We start from the raw sequence: 19,446 nt of genomic DNA on the forward strand, positions 1-19,446 counted from the left end.
CTAAGTTTTTGGACTGTAACTGAAGTCTGACTTCTTTTATTCTCTTATTTATGTAAGATCCAACATTACCGAAGTCTTTCATCTCACTTAAATTACTACGGTTGTCATATAACTTGCATTCCCAAAATAGTCTATTTTAACAAATTATACAAAAGGCATTTTACGTATATCATCGTTCATTAATTCATTCAAATTATAACTAGCACATTCAGAAAGAAAACTTGTAAAATGTCGGGAAGCAATGAATGACTATACACAAAATTCAATGTATTCAATTTCCCATTTTAATGAATAATAATACAAGAGACTGCAATTATATCGTTTTTCTAATTTAAACTCAAGAAACTCTATGTCAAATATCACATGAAATAAACCATCTTGTATTTTTATCCAAGAGTAATAACGATCTGTTACATATCAAATTATTCATGTTAAATTAGTTTTCACCCATCCTCAATTGTGTTTCATCATATATGCATGAAACTTTGCGTTTTTCAAACTGTTTCCGGGAGTCAGTGCCTGTTAACAAATGATAACCGATGCATACCTTTAGGGTAAATATTTAATCTTGTGAATTTTAAATTGTACTGTAAATCAGCACATATCTGTCAGAAACAATTTTCAATCAAGTTTCAATTTTCTATTTTTAAACACTGTCATGACATATACTCTCATTTAAACAACAGCATCTTCATCATATTTAAATGAAACCATGATTAGTACTCAAATATTCATATTCTGCATGTATGTAAACAAAAGTTTTGTGTATCACTTAGAATAAAAAAAACAAAACTTTAATTTCTGTCTCAATACTGATTTGATTAACTACAAAAAGTATGGCAGTCTGACATTTTGCAGTGTAGTCGTTCCGGAAAAAAAAAACGTTTATGCAAATATCGTCTAACGTTTGGTATGTATAAAACATTCCTCCCCCCAATGATTAATTTAAATACAGTAACGACTGTGATTAGTCTTGCTCTCCGTGTCATCATGCAATCGTCCCATACATAATCATCTATCTTCTTCCGACCCTGAGGCGTGCTCATCTGCGTACCTTTAAAATTTGTCAATCTTTTGTGCGATTCGAAATTACTTCACATTTAAAACTGTGTTTTTAGGAAGAAAATAATAAATAATGCTTCCTTTCAAATGACAATTCAGGTACATTTTACAATAGGTAAATGCAAAAACAACTATTCTCTTGTAAATAACGAGGAAAGATTTTTGTTGCATTTCCGAAAATAAAATAATTTTTATGATTTTATTTGTAATTTATAACAACAATAAAATTGCCCTGTAATACTTTATATGTTTTACATGTTCTCTCAAAATGTAAAAATGCATCTAACAGGCAGTTTAAAAATAAACTTCATTTAAATTTCATAACTAAAAAAGTTTCAATACGCAGTTTTGACATTTATTGAGCAACGCTCACATAATCTTTAAATCTGACAGCCACATGGAATGTTTGAATAGTTCTGTAAGGAAATTCTGAGTAAAAACATATGTGGAAAAATCTTGAGAAAAATAAAAACACTTCAGAAAAAAAAAAAACACTGCTTCTTGTTCAGAATCTCAAGCTAGCTCTTGTAATATTGTACAACAATTGAACAGTGTGATTATATATTTCTCATTTCTCATAGTCTGGCAGCAAATATCTGGCACAAACAACATAATTTCTATCATAATTTGTTAACATAACAATAATTCCATTGTAATCTTGTTATATCCTATTCTGCAGTCTGGGTCCTACATTATAAAACAAGTTTGGAGACCAGTCACTGAATACCAACCTGCCATTGGTCAATTTCAAGACTGTGCTCAGAAACAACCAATCAAATGGTAGGTTTTTTAGACTGGTCTTCAAATTGAAGTTTATTAAGTATGGACCCTTGCTGTTTCTGGATTTCTAGTAACTATATAAAGTAACACATTAAACATAAGTGCTGTAGATACTTATTTAAACAAGAGCACCGCAATGCAGAGCAATATATGCCCAAAGGTATGACCTCTGACCCCTAAGTGTGACCTTGAACTTCAAGGGAGCCACCTTAAACATGCGCTCTGCACGTCATCTCTATGTGGTGAACATTTGTGCCAAGTTTCTTTAAAATTCTTCCAGCAATTCAAGAGTTACAGAGCCTGCGCGAATTTGCTAACGGACGGACATACCTGCAAATTACCACCCAAGGTGCTCAATGCATGAGCAGACAGACAGACGGACACCGGCGTCATAACATGATACACCCCTTCGGGCGTATAATAAGTTATATCTTCCATGACATTATCATACAATGTGGGGGTTTCATCATTACATAAATAAACAAAAGAATGCATAAATCTAGGCAAACTTTAAATTCCTAAATAAAGGAATTTTATAGGAATTTAACGGTTCTATTCATTAAAGTTGTTACAACCTGACACATTCATTAACACACATTAACATTATTATGAGATAATATGACATATGAAATTCAGCTCAATGTATCAACCTATTCTGATGACTTCATAAATATTACATTTCTTTTGTATGAAATTTCAAATTAAAGTCGGAAATTACTGTTTTCTGCACAATTGCTGCATTATACACTGTGAGTGTTCTATTTTCATGCACCATTTTTTCTCTCTTCCTGCTGTCACGCATTCTGTGGCACAATTTGGAGACAATGATGATACAAAGTTAATAAAAGAAACTAACAAAGAAAAGGCATGTTTAATAAGAAGAAAATAAACAAAGGCTATATATAACTCATTTAAATTTGTTTAGTTTGGTTTAACACATTAACACAATTTAACATTTACCCTGCTAAATTTCTATAACGCACTGGTCCATCATTCAATTTTAAGCAGTACCACTTATTATTCAAAGGGATTTTCACTGAAAATTTATGACTGAATAGCGAACAGTGCAGACCATGATCAGACTGCACGGACGTGCAGGCTGATCTTGGTCTGCACTGGTCGCAAAGGCTGAATCAATTGCCGCCAGCAGGCTGATCTTGGTCTGCACTGGTCGCAAAGGCTGAATCAATTGCCGCCAGCAGGCTGATCTTGGTCTGCACTGGTCGCAAAGGCTGAATCAATTGCCGCCAGCAGGCTGATCTTGGTCTGCACTGGTCACAAAGGCTGAATCAATTGCCGCAAGCAGGCTGATCTTGGTCGCAAAGGCTGAATCAATTGCCGCCAGCAGGCTGATCTTGGTCTGCACTGGTCGCAAAGGCTGAATCAATTGCCGCCAGCAGGCTGATCTTGGTCTGCACTGGTCGCAAAGGCTGAATCAATTGCCACCAGCAGGCTGATCTTGGTCTGCACTGGTCGCAAAGGCTGAATCAATTGCCACCAGCAGGCTGATCTTGGTCTGCACTGGTCGCAAAGGCTGAATCAATTGCTGCCAGCAGGCTAAAGGTCAAGTCATATGGTGACTTTCCTTCTTTTAATGGTGGAGGAAAAACATGCTTTAAATTCTTTGGGCATTACTTTAGGTATAAATGAGTACCTGGGTCAAATCACCAACTTCTATAAGCAAGCTGGATGGCTTCCCAACATTAAAGAATTCTACACCCCCAAACATGGTTTCGAAACCCACTGCATCGAGGGGCAACGTCTCTGACCTCACTCCATTCAACTGCAGGGCCCCTAGTAACTCTTTTCAATTTTATTTAAGTATAAAATGTAAATACGAAAATTAATATATAGTCAGTTTTTCTCCAAATCATCTTTATTTTGTCACCCAAATGTCATGCCTGTTTTACTCAACGATTCATGAAATTGACCGCAAGAAAAAACCTAAAATATGAAATTATATCCTTCTATAAATCTAAAGTAGTTTTTGTTCAGTAATAAATCTAGCACTTGTAAAAAAAAATTTTTTCAATGTTCTAACAATACAAGCTATCCCCCATAATTGCATCAAAATGGCCTTTTACAACAATTTAACATGAAATTATGTACTGATTAACATAAAGATCATGTTTTCTCCCAATCTGTAGCTTCCATCATCTATTCTTATTGAAGTTTATTATATTGTGTATCACATTTCAACACATTAAACATATTAATTTTCAAACTGACAATAGTAGCAGCAAAAGTAGATTTTGAGTTTATGACAACAGTAAATATTTTGCTTTGTCATTTTAGTGAAATGTGACATTGATGAATCATTGAAGAAGTGTGACACTGTCCAGTGTGGCAGTAGTCCTGCTGTGTGTCAGCAATGAAGAAGTGAAGTGTGACATTTCTTAGTTAGAAGCTGTGTGATACCTTAGTGCCCAGTTTGAATACTGTCCCTGTTAAATGAAGTGTGGCACTTTTGTCTTCATCAAAACTGTGACATTATGGTCTTCAACACATGAAAAGTGTGACATCCTTGTCCTAAATCTTGCCAGGTCGATCTAAACCTTAACTTCATCACAATATTCACCAGCAATAAAGCAATAATGTGTACATCGCCTTAAAGGTCCAATACTAAGGAAAGTGAACATTTTAATTTCTTTTAAAAAGCACAGAAACTATTTCATTTTATTGGAAAATGAAAGTTGGTATGTAGAAATTCGAAATAAATCGCAGTATATGTACAATTATTTTTCTATGAAGTACGAAGAAAGTTAAAAAGACCTGGGGGGTCATTCTGTCGATTCATTGAAATTTCAACATAATACACATACATTTCTTTGAGTTCCAAAGACCTTCTGTAAATTTTGACCTGCCAATCTTCATTATTTAGTGTCTTGCAGGTCTATGCACTGGCTATGAAAAAAATTGCCAACTCACTTTCCCTTAGTAATGGACCTTTAAGTTTCACGTAGGTACTCCAACTATTATTATCTAAAGACGTATCATAATACTTGGTTCATTCTTTATGACTTCAACTTAAGATAACATTCTTCTATAACCATTTCACACTTTATTTTATGTAATATTTATGGACACAATGACATAGACAAGTTTTCCATATCAAAACAAAACCATTTCAATAAAACTCGTAAATTTTGTTCAACTACCTGCGCAATGATTACGAACATGCCTCACTGTTGCATGGAACAACTTTTATGACACAATAAAGCGTTTGTGTGACAGAGATTTACGACCATATGACTTTCATTTGAATGCTTTCTAAAAATTTTATAACCTCCACACCTTTGCTTTAGGACGTAAATAAAGAAAATAGCTTCAAGCGTAGTCAACAGGCGTAAAACAAATTTTACTTTTTTTTAGTAAGATAAATAAAAAATTTCAAACTGAAAAAACAAACTTCCTATTGCATTAGTCAGTAATATAAGAATGAAAAACTGTAATACAGGAAAATAAAATAACTTTTCCCACACAGATATATTCATAATATAGTTGCAGCACAATAACTATTTTAAAATCCAAACAAGTAAGAACAATATCTGGTTTACAATTTTCACCTTGGCTGCAAAATCATTTGCTTTTCTGTCAGCTACCTAGCTCAGTGTTGGGGAAATTTTACGATTTGTCAACATTTCCAAGTTTTCAGACTTCAAACTAAGATATTTGATTGGGTAATTTCGAAGCCTCACTTTGAAAAGACCAATCAGATAACTTGGTTGTTGGTTTGAAATTTGGGCAATGCTGGAGGGCTGTGGACAAATCCTGTCCTGTACAGAAGTTCTTACTTAAGTTACCTGTATCAACATCTGGGGCTTGAACCTGGACCACACTCGTTTCCACGGTGACATTCTCCGAGATGGCCACGTCGTATATTCCCTGCTCAAACACCGGTGTGTTGTCATTTGTGTCCTTGACATTGAAGTAAACAAGCACGGAGCTGGTCTTAGCCGGATTGCCGAAGTCATAGGCATTCACCTGCACTGTGTACAACTGGTTCTGTGAAGATAAAATATGTAACATTTAACACTTTATATAGATGCATCGACAGAAAGAAACTGTCATTCATTTAAAGGGAGTGGCCTCCAAATTAACAGCAAATTATCACAATTTTCAAAACTGATGAAAATGTATAGTCAACGCTTTTTGAGACAATATTTGATGAGTATCAATAACAGCCAAATTTCTCATATGTAACATCAGATTTTACTCCATGACTAACAAAAGTTTCTTTGATAATATTTACTGACTGCACCTGTATTTTATGTTAAATATTGCATAGAACTTGCTGAATCACTCTGGGTTTACTTTTTTATTTACAAAAGAAAGGACTTCTAAAATTTTGAAATAAAATGACATTACTCTGTAGACAATTGTCCCTTATACTGATTTTGTATAGATCATAATATTATTTCTTGTTTATATACAGTAAAACTGTTGACTGCTCCAAGTCCCAAGGGTATGACTGAAATGATCGAGTTACCAAGGGTTTCAAAAGATCCAAACATAGAATATATAAGGAAACTGGCCACAGACTAAATCAATTGCTTGAATCAGCCCAGTGTGCTCAAGAAATTGATGCTCCAGTAGGCCATGTTTCTGTGTACTGTACTGCATGTTATATTTCTTGGACATTTAACCCTTAGCCTGCTAAATTTCTAAAATGGACTGTTCCATCATTAGTTTGGGCAATACCATTTAGTATTCGAAGGGGTGTTCACTGAAAATTTACTAACTGAATAGCGAACAGTGCAGACCATGATCAGCCTGCACGGATGTGCAGGCTGATCTTGGTCTGCACTGGTTGCAAAGGCAAAACCAATCGCCGCCAGCAGGCTAAGGGTTAATTAACATAACAACAAAGGTAAATCACCAGCAGTGCAAAATGAAAGCATCTATTCAAATTTAAGACTAGAAACAAGAGCTTCTGAACATAATTTTAAAAAGTTCAGTATCATTTTATGCATACACTCAAATATGCTCTGATGTGTAAAGGGTATGTAAATAAAAAGGTTGCACTACTTATGTTTAAAGATTATCAATCAGGTTGTTCATTTACTTAATGCAAAAACATGACAGGTGAAATTTTGAGATGGCACTCCTTATGTATCATGCCCTTTACATTCCTAACCCTACATTTTAAAACAGTCGTACCGCAAATAGATCAATTTACGTCACCTGAAACACTACTTAAAATTTTCAAACCATCGGACCAAAATTCACCCCGACCGCGAAAGTACTGTTATCAGTTACATGTCATCAGATATTCGATTCTCATGCACCATAATAATATGTAATTACTGATATTCTTGCAATTAAGCCATTTTACACACAATCTACTGAAATACAGTTACTGCACTTCAACCGCATTTCGTGCAACAAGAAAGAAATTATTTATTTGTGCAACAAGAGATAAAATCAAACAGAACACATTAAACTAAAACCTTAGTCTCTTTTGTGATAAGATACGAAACATTGGAATGTTTAAAATAATAGGACATCGTGACTTGTACGGCATTATCGGAACTATTTTTGGTCTTTCGATTTTCCTCATTGTATTCAGATTTATTGACCAACTTGCTTAACAACGGATTAAAAAATATCTTGCGTTAATTATGTAAACATCAATTTCTTTATTTTTGTCACAGTTTTAATTGCCTTAACTGTAATAATGTAATTTTTTTATCGAGCATTTTTCATGCAGACTGTTTATTTTGACAAGGTCGAACATTACTTATGACCGAATGTACACTAATATGACAAGACAGTTTACATAGCTTCTTAAATATAATTATAATCTCGTCTTCGGAACAAAGACGGCACAAAATGCAAGTGACATAAACATCTGACACGGACACGTTTAAGCCGGTCTTTTTCTTTTCACGACGGGGGAGTTTTAAGCCCTGACAGACACATGAAGTATCCTACTTGTTTGATAAATAGCACTTGGGGTCAGGGGTGGCAATTCTTTTACAATACAATAGCATTAAAATACCTAAGTACTTAAAATGCCATTATTTTTACATACTTTTTTGTTCTCAAACTGTTAAAAATCTACTTAATAATGATTGCATAAAAATGTTTTAAGCACATAATCACTTTTTTCCCCCTGTATTACCTACTTTTTGTAAACCCTTCAATTTCCTTTGTTTACCTAACATATTATTTGCCTCTTTCTGCAGCCTTTTTAGAAGAAAAAATGCACAAAACATTTTTGGCAAAAACTGTTAACGAATGTTGCAAAAAATTTGGGACTATTTCATACTTCCGTCAAGACCCACAATATGGCGAGGACCTGCATGTTAATTTTCAGCAAGGTTGTTTTCCACAAGATGTGTTTCCTTATTGCATTTCTGTCACATTTTGTTGAAACTTTTCCAGATTCAAGTTTTTTAACGCATTTCTGGCTCACTTCAAAGCTATTTTTCACACCTCCAAGTCTTTGTTCACATTAAAAATAGACTGTCATATCAAGCATGAAATAAAAATTATTTTTATTTCAAGTCCGACTCCTCTTTATGAGATGATGAATAGCAAAATTTTGTCGGGCAACGACACTATGCAGTTAATATCGGACAATGCCATGCCACTTGTTATATGTATATCCAAATAAATTGTTCACGCCCATACGGTAGGGTTTCTTTTCTTCTTTAAAAAATTTAATTCATTAGGTACTAATGCTCTTCAAAAGTCCAATTTAAAAAAAAAAATGTCAAAAAAATACGATAATATTCATATAGCATTTTAAAGTAGACCGAGATTGTCCTGTCACACTGGTAAGTGACAAATGCCTGTGGAAGTCAAGTGCCCTTGCTCACGGGTTATCAGATTCCTTCCCTATGACCTTGACTTTGGAAGTACAGACCCTAGCATGACATGTCTCATCCTGCTTAACAGTTGTGCAGTTTCATTCTAACCCTTCCAATCATTTAAAACTAACAACTGAGATACAAAGTACATTATTTAGGACTTAAAAACTAACAAACTTATTAAACAATAGAATGATTATGGCGAATAAAGGAAAAATAGTACACAAAAAAGTAAAAACAGTACACAAGGAAGTTCGTAAAACAATCTACCAGTGCAAAAAAACAACTGCCACAGAACAGACCTGCTAGTACACCGACACTGAACCAAATCAGCCGCTTTTCTTTTTGTAAATAGGACACAAGTACACGAAATCTCCTTCAGTCTACATAAGTTCAAAGTTCATTGGAAGTATATATCAATACCTGTAACTTTTTTCAATTAATCATTAAAAATTAATATGTAGACTCTTCAATTATATAAACTTGAGCAGAAGTATCACTAAAAATATATACAAATTTAAAAAACGAACGTTTTTTTTACCGGCTACTGGCAAATATTTTGGTCCCCTCTAAGATTTTATCGGCTAAATATGAATAAAAAGGCACAATAAATCTATCTCTGCTTTGTTATGTGGGGTATTCTTGTCAGTGCGAAAATAAAATAAATCACTTCAAATACCCTTGTTGTCAAGTTGGCCCGCAAAAGTGTGAACAGAATATTTTGGTCAATACAGTCATGTTTTTTTAAATATTAACTTATTATGTATCATAAGACATAATTTATTATAGAACAAGAGTTGTCCGTAAGACAGCCAAGCTCGACTATTCGAAATATTGTCCCAGAAGCAGGAAAATATTACCCAAAAAGGTTAAATATCAAAAGAGTTTTAAGTTCAAAAGGGGGCATAATTTGACCAAAATGCATATCAGTTATGGGACTTGCTGCTATCAACTAGTTTTATAACCCCGAAGGCACATGTGAAGATTCAATTCAATATCTGCATTAGTTTTGGAGATAGAAACTCGCATGTTAAACTTTAACCAGAATTTTCAAAGTCCAAAAGGGGGCATAATTTGCCCAAAATACATGCCAGAGTTATGGGACTTGACCCAGTGAGGTTGGTAATTGATCTAGAAAAAGAAAAAATAAGTTTCAAATCTATATGCCTTTTAGTAATTGCTGTATGTACTTGCACGCAAAACTTTAACCAGGATTTTCTAAGTCCAAAAAGTGGAATAATTTGCTCAAAATACATGTAAGAGTTATGGGACTTGATCCAGTGAGGTTAGTAATTGATCTAGAAAAAGAAAAAATAAGTTTCAAATCTATATGCCTTTTAGTAATAGCTATATGTACTTGCACGCAAAACTTTAACCAGAATTTGCTAAGTCCAAAAGGGGGCATAATTTGGCAAAAATGAAAGTCAGAGTTATGGGACTTGATGCTATCAACTAGTTTTATAACCCCGAAGACACATGTGAAGTTTCAAATCAATATCTGCATTAGTTTTGGAGATAGTAACTTGCATGTATAACTTTAACCAAAATTTTCTAAGTCTAAAAGGGGGCATAATTTGCTCAAAATACATGTCAGAGTTACGGGACTTGACCCAGTGAGGTTGGTAATTGATCTAGAAAAAGAAAAAATAAGTTTAAAAGGGGGCATAATTTGCTCAAAATACATGTCAGAGTTATGGGACTTGACCCAGTGAGGTTGGTAATTGATCTAGAAAAAGAAAAAATAAGTTTCAAATCTATATGCCTTTTAGAAATAGCTGTATGTACTTGCATGCAAAACTTTAACCAGAATTTTCTAAGTCCAAAAGGGGGCATAATTTGGCCAAAATGAAGGTCAGAGTTATGGGACTTGCTGCTATCAACTTGTTTTATAACCCCGAAGACACATGTGAAGTTTCAAATCAATATCTGCATTAGTTTTGGAGATAGTAACTTGCATGTAAAACTTTAACCAAAATTTTCTAAGTCCAAAATGGGGCATAATTTGGCCAAAATGAAGGTCAGAGTTATGGGACTTGCTGCTATCAACTAGTTTTATAACCCCGAAGACACGTGAAGTTTCAAATCCATATCTGCATTAGTTTTGGAGATAGTAACTTGCATGTAAAACTTTAACCAAAATTTTCTAAGTCCAAAAGGGGGCATAATTTGCTCAAAATACATGTCAGAGTTATGGGACTTGACCCAGAGAGGTTGGTAATTGACCTAGAAAAAGAAAAAATAAGTTTCAAAGCTATATGCCTTTAATTGATGGCTGTATGTACTTGCATGCAAAAACTTAACCAAGGTGTGACGCCGACGCCGACGCCAACGCCGACGCCAGGGTGAGTAGAATAGCTAGACTATTCTTTGAATAGTCGAGCTAAAAATGGTTGAATATAATATGATGAATAAGACTCAAATTTGTTTTTTTAGGCAAGATCAAAATTCATTGACAAAAGGATTTTTTCTAAATATAAATGTCTTATTAGCACCTCTTTTGGTCCAGATATATCCCGTGGTTAATAAATCAAGTTATTAACTGATAAGAGATGGGGCTTTAAACAAAATATCTAGTTTGTTGTCGGTATCTTAAAAGTGTGAAGAAAATCTAGCTTGGTGTTTCCATGTGAAAATTGAAGTTAATGCCTGCAGAATGTATTATCCCATACCAATTGCACACTTAGAAATCAAATCAGAAAAATATTATGATTTTTAAGACAAAAATGCCGGATGTTTATAACCCATACCAGTTGTACAGTTTGGAAACCTCAGCTGCATTAAAAATTTGATGAAACTATTAACACAAATTGCAGAAGTGTGAGATCAAGAACTGCAGATGTGCTGTAAGTATATCATTATTCATTTTAGAGACATCAAGTTAATGCACAAGATAAGTAGTAACCCATTTCAGCTGCAGAGACTGTGTGAACTGCATATATATCTACCGTAATGCATATCGTGGATAAGCTTGGATTTTGTTTTACGAGCTTCTGAATGGACCAGATGCAAGGACAGTATTGGGTCCAAGCTTTCAACTGAAAATCCCATGCCTAGAAAACAAAATCATCGTTTTTCATGTCTCTGTGCATACTGAAGCGCAATATGTAACCAAAAGTAGCAGCACGACATTACCAATTTTTTCTTTATTTCATTTATTACAACATCTTAATCTGTATTCATTAGAAATGACAAACTATAAAAATGTTACATTTTGTATCAAATAACCTGAACTATGGCGAGAAAATCACTTTTTTCAAACAATTTCAAAACATTCTCGATAAAAATCTTTGTACTAAAAGTTATACAAAATATTTTCAACATTTGAAACACAGTCGTCCAAAGTGCTCTAGATCAGAATATAGATTAACAAAAAATTCCCTCAAAAAAAAAGAATGTTATTTACAATTTCAGTTCCGAAAACCTTTCTACAAACAAACTAAAATGCTTTACAAAATTGAAAAAGCAAAATTGCTGGTAATCTGAGAAATATCTCCCATTTACGAGACTAAATCTATACAAATATATGACAAAAAGATCTAAACATGATAAAATCTTGCCTTATTTTAAGAATAAGATGTGGCTTAAACAACTTAATCAACAAAATTTTCTCCCATTAGAAAAGTAGTTCTTAAAAGTTTATACGTATCTATACATCTACGTATTAGTTCATTAATTTTTCATTTAACCGAATCCTTGAAGTAGACTTTATATGTTATCACTTAATGGCATCTATACGGTGTTTAAGAAATCAAGCGAAATCTCAAATTGAATATCAATAAAAATCAATTCACACTTTTATGTTTTGAAAGTAACTGAAAATTCTTTTCCGACATATTCAACTTCACTAGCTATTTAAACAGTGATTTCATATTTCAGAATTGTGCAGAAAATTTGCACTGTCACGACAGATACTGAAAAGCATCTGAATTGATGAATTTTTCGTTTAGAAAATTTTAATCATTCTTAACACAAGGTACTATTGTAAAAGCTGATTGATTTTCACAACTCTTTTTCCAGCTTTGCCTTACCTCTATAGATAATTCAACTAAAGCCAATATAAGGTTTTGTACAAATCTACGTAATATACCTCTTCAAAATCCAACAATCTGAGCAGCGTGAAAGTCCCTTTCTCAGCATCCAGACTAAATGTATCGTTGCCCCACCCAGAAGTCAGGGAGTATGCCACCTGACCATTAGAGGCTGCATCTGGATCGTAAGCCCTAATACTGCCCACTGTCGTATCAATTAACGTGTCTTCAAAAATGTCAAATGAGTAGAAGGACTTGGTAAATTTCGGAGCATTGTCATTGACGTCTCTCAAGTTTATTCGCACCATACATGATGACGACTGTATTCCGTCAGTTGCCGTGACTCTAAGGGTGTACTGTGGGGTTACCTCTCTGTCCAGAGGACCAGTAGTAACAATGGTTCCTGTAAAATTGCAAATGACATGAAATTATGTTTCAAACTTCTTACAGAACATGTTTATAAACTCAAGTAATGACACTTTTTAATTTTATAATGAGGATATGCAATGACAAGATGAGAAAATTTTACATTACTGGGATATCACAGCTGCCAGTCTCAAAATCGTGAGGCTGAATTTTGTTTGAACAGAAGCATCAATATTTACTGGTTACAGAAGTATCATACTGACGTTGTAACGGAAAAAGCAAACATTATGTAACTCTAAAAAAAAGCCTTTGGATTTCCACTATATTGCAACTGTCATTCTTCTTTCTTCGAGTCGAGTTTTTCTTTCTTCGTGGACAAAATCTATTTACAATAAGAAGCTGCTTTCTAGCACCAAAGAAAAAAATTCTCTTATTGATAAAGAGCAGGCGTTCCTCTTAACAGCTGTATCATACCTACATTTGTCTTAGTGAGGAAGATTTATTTTTCACAATTAACAATCCAGTAAAAAATAATGTCTGCTAATCCATTAATCGCTAAATTTTCTTCTTCTGCGGTACCTTAGTATGAGCCAATTTGCAAGGATGCCATACTGTCTGAACTATCAGAATCCTGCCATACTGTCTGAACTATCATAGAATCTTACCGTCTTGGTTTATTTTTAGATTTATGTCTGAGCCAACATTTAATGTCAACTGTAGACCGCCAAGGGAATCGTCATCGTAAACAGCTACCCTGGTCACAATAAAGTCGGTCTGTACATTTTCATCAACATCAACTGTGTAGTAGTTCTGGGAAAATCTTGGCGGTGTGTCATTTATATCTTGCAATTCTACATGAGCCTGGAAAGAACAATCAAATAGTCTTGTCAAGATTACTGAAGATTATCATCACATCTCATCCTGAATCCTTCATATTACATAACTGCGAAACATCAACAAAATGTACCTGAGTAACACATAGTTGAATGATGAAACAAACATCTAATACATTTGAAATGGAGAACTTCGAAGCATCTATACTGTACTGAGCTGTTTTCAAGATACCAATTTAATATTCTTTTTATTTCTCGTAAATATAAGACATGAATTAATTTCTGCATTTTAGGACTTTTGTACTATAGAATGTACCTTCTGTACCAAATACTAAATCAGTAAACTTTTTCTTTTTGGCTGTGGTTTTGATTATGGCATTTTTGACAATGGTCATCAAATACCTTATGACAAAATAATACCCTTTCCCTCATCAAAATACCTGCCATTCATTGAACCTTAATCTCTCTACATATCATTTTTAGGTCTGTCGGTGACTTTAGACAATTTTTCATTATTATTTCCATAATTTTTCATGTCTATTTTCGTAACGGTCAATAAATCTGATATGATATTACAGATTTGTATATCATACAAGAGACTTAAAAGGTTTCCAATCACTTCAGCTGACAAACTGTTATTCCCTAAATCTCGATTAAATCAATTTATGGACTATCACACCGGGGTCACTGCAAAAGTATAAATATAATCCAAACACATTAAGCTTGCCTATAATCAATATAATCCTGACCTAAATTCAATATATATATATACCAGAAGATCAATTGAAAAAATGTTGCGAAAATGAAATTTGTTTCAAGTCGTTTTATTTCAATTTGATACCTTTGACATTCGTAAAAATTGAAAAAAAATTGAGTGCAAGGTTACTCAACTTCGATTTCATTCCCATTAATTTCGTATTGAACTGATATTAATCTTAAATACATAATTATCGGAGGAAATCCAACACTTTCTGCAATTTCAATAAAAAAGCTAAATAAGAACAGCCAGCCAAGAAACAGAAGTCTGTCGCTGCTAAATGGTGCAGACCAAAGTCCTCCATTACATGAAATGTCTTAATAGCCATGCCTCCACAGCTTCCTTAACTCCAGGAGATATGGCACTTCAAAAATTTAAAAGATACAAGATCTGTGTCAGTTTGAGTCATTTTTAAACACAACTCTTTATTTATGCATATATTAACCCTTAGCCTGCTGGCATCAAGTGATTCTGCGTTTGCGACCAGTGCAGACCAAGATCATGGTCTGCACTGGTCGCCATTCAGTCAGTATCTTTTTGGTAAGCACCCCTTTCACTTAATGGTACGGTCCAAATTGAAAGACAGACGAGTCCATTATAGAAATTTAGCAGGGTATGGGTTAAAGTATACATACTTTGTTTGGGGTTCAGCACCATTTTTCAGTTATGTAGCAGTGGTCAGTTAACCTAACCAGTCTTCCTGGATTCTGCACCAGTACTAACCTGTTCTCCACAAGTAACTGTCAACTTCTCCACCAGAATCAGAGGCTGAGGAATGACTTCAGACACAACGTCTTTGATCAAATCATCAGGGAGAACAAACATCTCGCACTTGGGTCAAACTGACGCCCCGTGATCCGTAGATTCGTGCCCACTCTATTGAGCTAAGTTGAAGGGCTAGTATACATACTACCAAGACAGAATTAATATCCGCTGTTGCTCACACTCATTTTGAGGGGACATAAAAATTGACCAGAATGCTAAAACAAAACATCAGCACAAATTGTTATTTTCTAAACATGATCGAAAGCTTAGGAATCTGAAAGTTCTCAGGAGACACATATTTATGATAGGGACTATTTCTCAGTAACACCTCCAATCATAATGAATGGGGCATTTATTTCTAATTAAGCACACAAGTGTATCCTAATTGGCTGTATTCAGCATGTCCAATGGGTTATGATGTCAGTTACGGTTATACCCATTGGTAGTCAAAACCTTGGACGAAATTAGGACCATCTGTTAATGGTTATTTAGTTAAAGACTACAATACCCTTGCTAATTTCTATTAATCAGCCTGCTGACTGCAGTCACAGAATGCTTTAAGACTGGCATAAAGGCATGCTGTACTAGAAAATTATACACTGTTATAACAATGGACCAAAAGCACATCCAAATCGTTTTTCCTTCTGTCCAATGACAAATAACACCACTCTTTAAAGACAGCTTTATTCCCATTCTGTTCAATTCTGTCTCTTTGATATCAAAACAAATAAAAACACATCTTTGATAAATAATGCATGCAGTATGATCTCTGAATGGTTCTCAGATGAACGAAGCTGCTTTGTTATTAAACAGACCGAAATCAATTTTCTACATGTGTCAAAGTACCTATTAAAAGATTTTCATTTTCCATTTGTGCACTTAAAACACATTTACAGACCTATTAAATAATTATATCCATGCTTCATTAAAAAAAGGCATCCTTGCATCTGTCAGATTCGTGATATACGACGACCATTCAAGACAATTAAACTATTTACTCGATGCAAATGACTGAACATATAAAATCGATTTATTTTTGCATTTTTTAAAATGATAATAGGATCAACAGATTTTCTTTAAAAAAATTATTTTTTAAAGCTATGAACATGTGCCAAACTTTATATAATTTCGAACCAATCTATTATTTACTGACCCATCTTCTCTCCCTTTATTCTTGCTATAATAAACATACAATTACCGCATCTAAAGCCTTGAAGACATCAACAAAGTTTACGACTAAAGAAAAATCTGTCTATCAATAAAAATCAACCATACATAGTCAATGACACAATAAAAATAGTTATGTAGAGGAAATATTTAAAGAATTTCTTGCAGTTGGTACAGTCATGAGTATACAAAATTAATCTTTATTCTGTCAATTAATTCTTGTATATTCGTCAAAGCCTAGTGCACTGGTACATTTAGAAAACTCTACATGTCTCTGAGGATTACCCATTTAGAAGCAACATTTTTTATTAATAATATAACGTACTGAACTTGAATACAATGGCCACAGCTTTTGTTAACCTTGGTGCCACAGCTGTTTTCTAGAAACCTTTGACCAAAAGCTGCAGTAGCTTTGTATTAATGTAAACTATTGGAAATTCTGATTTTTTTGGTAATACATTCGGAGTGCTTAAATCAATTTTGAAAACTTGACATTACCTTAAAATAACAGAACAACCTGTGATATTTATTATCTAAAAATTTATAACAATAACTGTTGTAATTATTGTATTGGCTTTTAAAGGGTTTGTACTATAGCTAATTCCCAAAGAGAAAGAAATTCTTTTTTTCCTTATAATTTAGCTGACATGCTTTTGAAATAATATAAAAACTTCTTTCATCTCAGCCCTTCAAATATTTTTCATACCATTACCAACACATCTCTCTGCTAAACATTAGGCTATCCATTCCTCAATACAAATAAGGTGGTCCGTTGATCCCTGAATGACATGCATATCATTGCAGAGGATCATATTCTTAATGAGAAGAGACCTCCAATTCAAACACTTCCTGCAAGGTCGAACAAGCTTAATCCCGTCAGTATTGCCCTACTTCTTCATAGACAAACGATTTGACAGGGATTCGACATACTTTAGAATAAGTAAAAAGCATTGCTGAAATTGCATGCTAAAAGAATGCCAGCGATAGAACTCATGGAAATACATTTTTGTACCTCCCTCATCTCAGCTGATTCATATTTTCTTCATAACATCTCTCCCACAAACAGCAGGCTATCATTCCATTGGTACAAGAAAAAAATGTAAAAAAGGTGGTCTGAGAGCCCAGACAATTGATCCCAATGACATGCATATCATTGCAGCAGTTCACTTTCTAAATGAGGCAAGACCTCTGATTCAAAGACTTCATGCCAAGTGGAACAAGCTTCCCTGTCAGTATTGTACAGATTCTCCACAGACAACTGATCTGACCATCTGTTAATGAATTCTACAGATTTCCAAATGAGTAAAAATTTAGGATTATATGGCATGATGGTACTCTTCAAATGAATTCTTCAACTTCTTTCACCACAGCCCTTCACATATTCTTCATACTCTCCACCAAACAGTAGGCTACCATTCCCCTAGTGCAAGACAAAATATGCAAATAAGGTGGTCCGAGAGCTCAGACAATTAATCCCATTGACATGCATATCACTGCAGCAGGATCACTTTCTAAATGAGGCAAGACCTCCGACTCAAAGACTTCCTGTCAGAATGAAACAAGCTTCCCTGCCAGTATTGTACCACCTCTTTAAAACAACTGATCTGACCATCTGTTAATAGATTCCACAGACTTGCTACCACTAAACAAGAGCTGTCCGTAAGACAGCCAAGCTCGACTATTCGAAATATTGTCACAGAAGCAGGAAATTATTACCCAAAATGTTAAATATCAAAAAGTTTTCAAGTTCGAAAACGGACATAATTTGACCAAAATGCAATCAGTTATGGGACTTTGATTCTATCAACTAGTATTATAACCCGAAAAACTTGAAGTTTCATTCCATATCTGCATTAGTTTTGGAGATGTAACTATGCATGTAGAACTTAACCGATTTCAAGTCCAAATAGGGTGCATAATTTGTCAAATACTTGTAAGAAGTTATGGAACTTGACCCAGTGAGTTTGGTAATGACTAGAAAAGAATAAATATGTTCAAGCTAAATCCCTTTTGGTAATAGTTATGTCTTGTACGCAAAACTTTAACCAGATTTCTAAGTCCAAAAAGTGGGCATAATTTGCCCAAAATTATACATGTCGAAGTTATTGGACTTGATTCTATCAACTAGTTTTATAACCCCGAAGACACATGTGAAGTTTTCAATTTAATATCTGCATTAGTTTTGAGATATAAACTTGCATGTTAAAACTTTAACCAGGATTTTCTAAGTCCAAAAGTGGGCATAATTTGCTCAAAATACATGTCAGAGTTAGGACTTGGCCCTGAGTAGTAATTGATTAGAAAAAGAAAAATAAGTTTCAAATCAATATGCCTTTTAGTAATAGCTGTATGTACTTGCACGCAAAACTTTAACCAGAATTGTTCTAAGTCCAAAGGGTGCATAATTTGGCCAAAATACATGTCTGAGTTATGGACTTGACCAGTGAGGTAGGTAATGATCTAGAAAAAGAAAAATAAGTTTCAAATCATATGCCTTTTAGTAATAGCTGTATTCTTGCACGCAAAACCTTTACCAAATTGTCTAAGTACAAAAGGGGGCTAATTGGCCCAAAATGAAGGTCAGAGTTGGACTTGTGCTATCAACTAGTTTTATAACCAAAGACACTGTGAAGTTCATTCAATATCTGCATGTAGTTTTCAGATAGTAACTTGCATGTAAAACTTTAACCAGAATTTTTTAAGTCCAAAAGGGCTAATTCTCCAATATCTGTTAATTATGGAACTTGACCCAGTGAGGTTGGTAATTGACCTAGAAAAAGAATAAATAAGTTCAAGCTATATGCCTTAAATATAGCTGTATGTACTTGCAGCAAAACTTAACCAAGGGTGACGACCGACGCCGACGCCGACGC

The 19,446-nt window shown here is 34.2% G+C and overlaps 1 protein-coding gene across 1 annotated transcript in view; it reads right to left on the reverse strand.

Annotated features, from left to right (window-relative positions):
- The window catches only part of LOC128557148 (cadherin-related tumor suppressor-like), an 88,831-nt gene that overhangs the window by 43,683 nt on the left and 25,702 nt on the right, over window positions 1–19,446 (reverse strand). Inside the window, exons 2-4 of the mRNA XM_053543988.1 lie at window positions 13,717–13,912; window positions 12,745–13,088; window positions 5,646–5,847 (exon numbers count right to left, since the gene is read on the reverse strand). Coding sequence (XP_053399963.1) covers window positions 5,646–5,847; window positions 12,745–13,088; window positions 13,717–13,912 — 742 coding nt within the window. The remainder of the gene's footprint in view (window positions 1–5,645; window positions 5,848–12,744; window positions 13,089–13,716; window positions 13,913–19,446) is intronic.

This window comes from Mercenaria mercenaria, chromosome 5, assembly GCF_021730395.1.
Source record: "Mercenaria mercenaria strain notata chromosome 5, MADL_Memer_1, whole genome shotgun sequence".
NCBI lineage: Eukaryota > Metazoa > Mollusca > Bivalvia > Venerida > Veneridae > Mercenaria > Mercenaria mercenaria.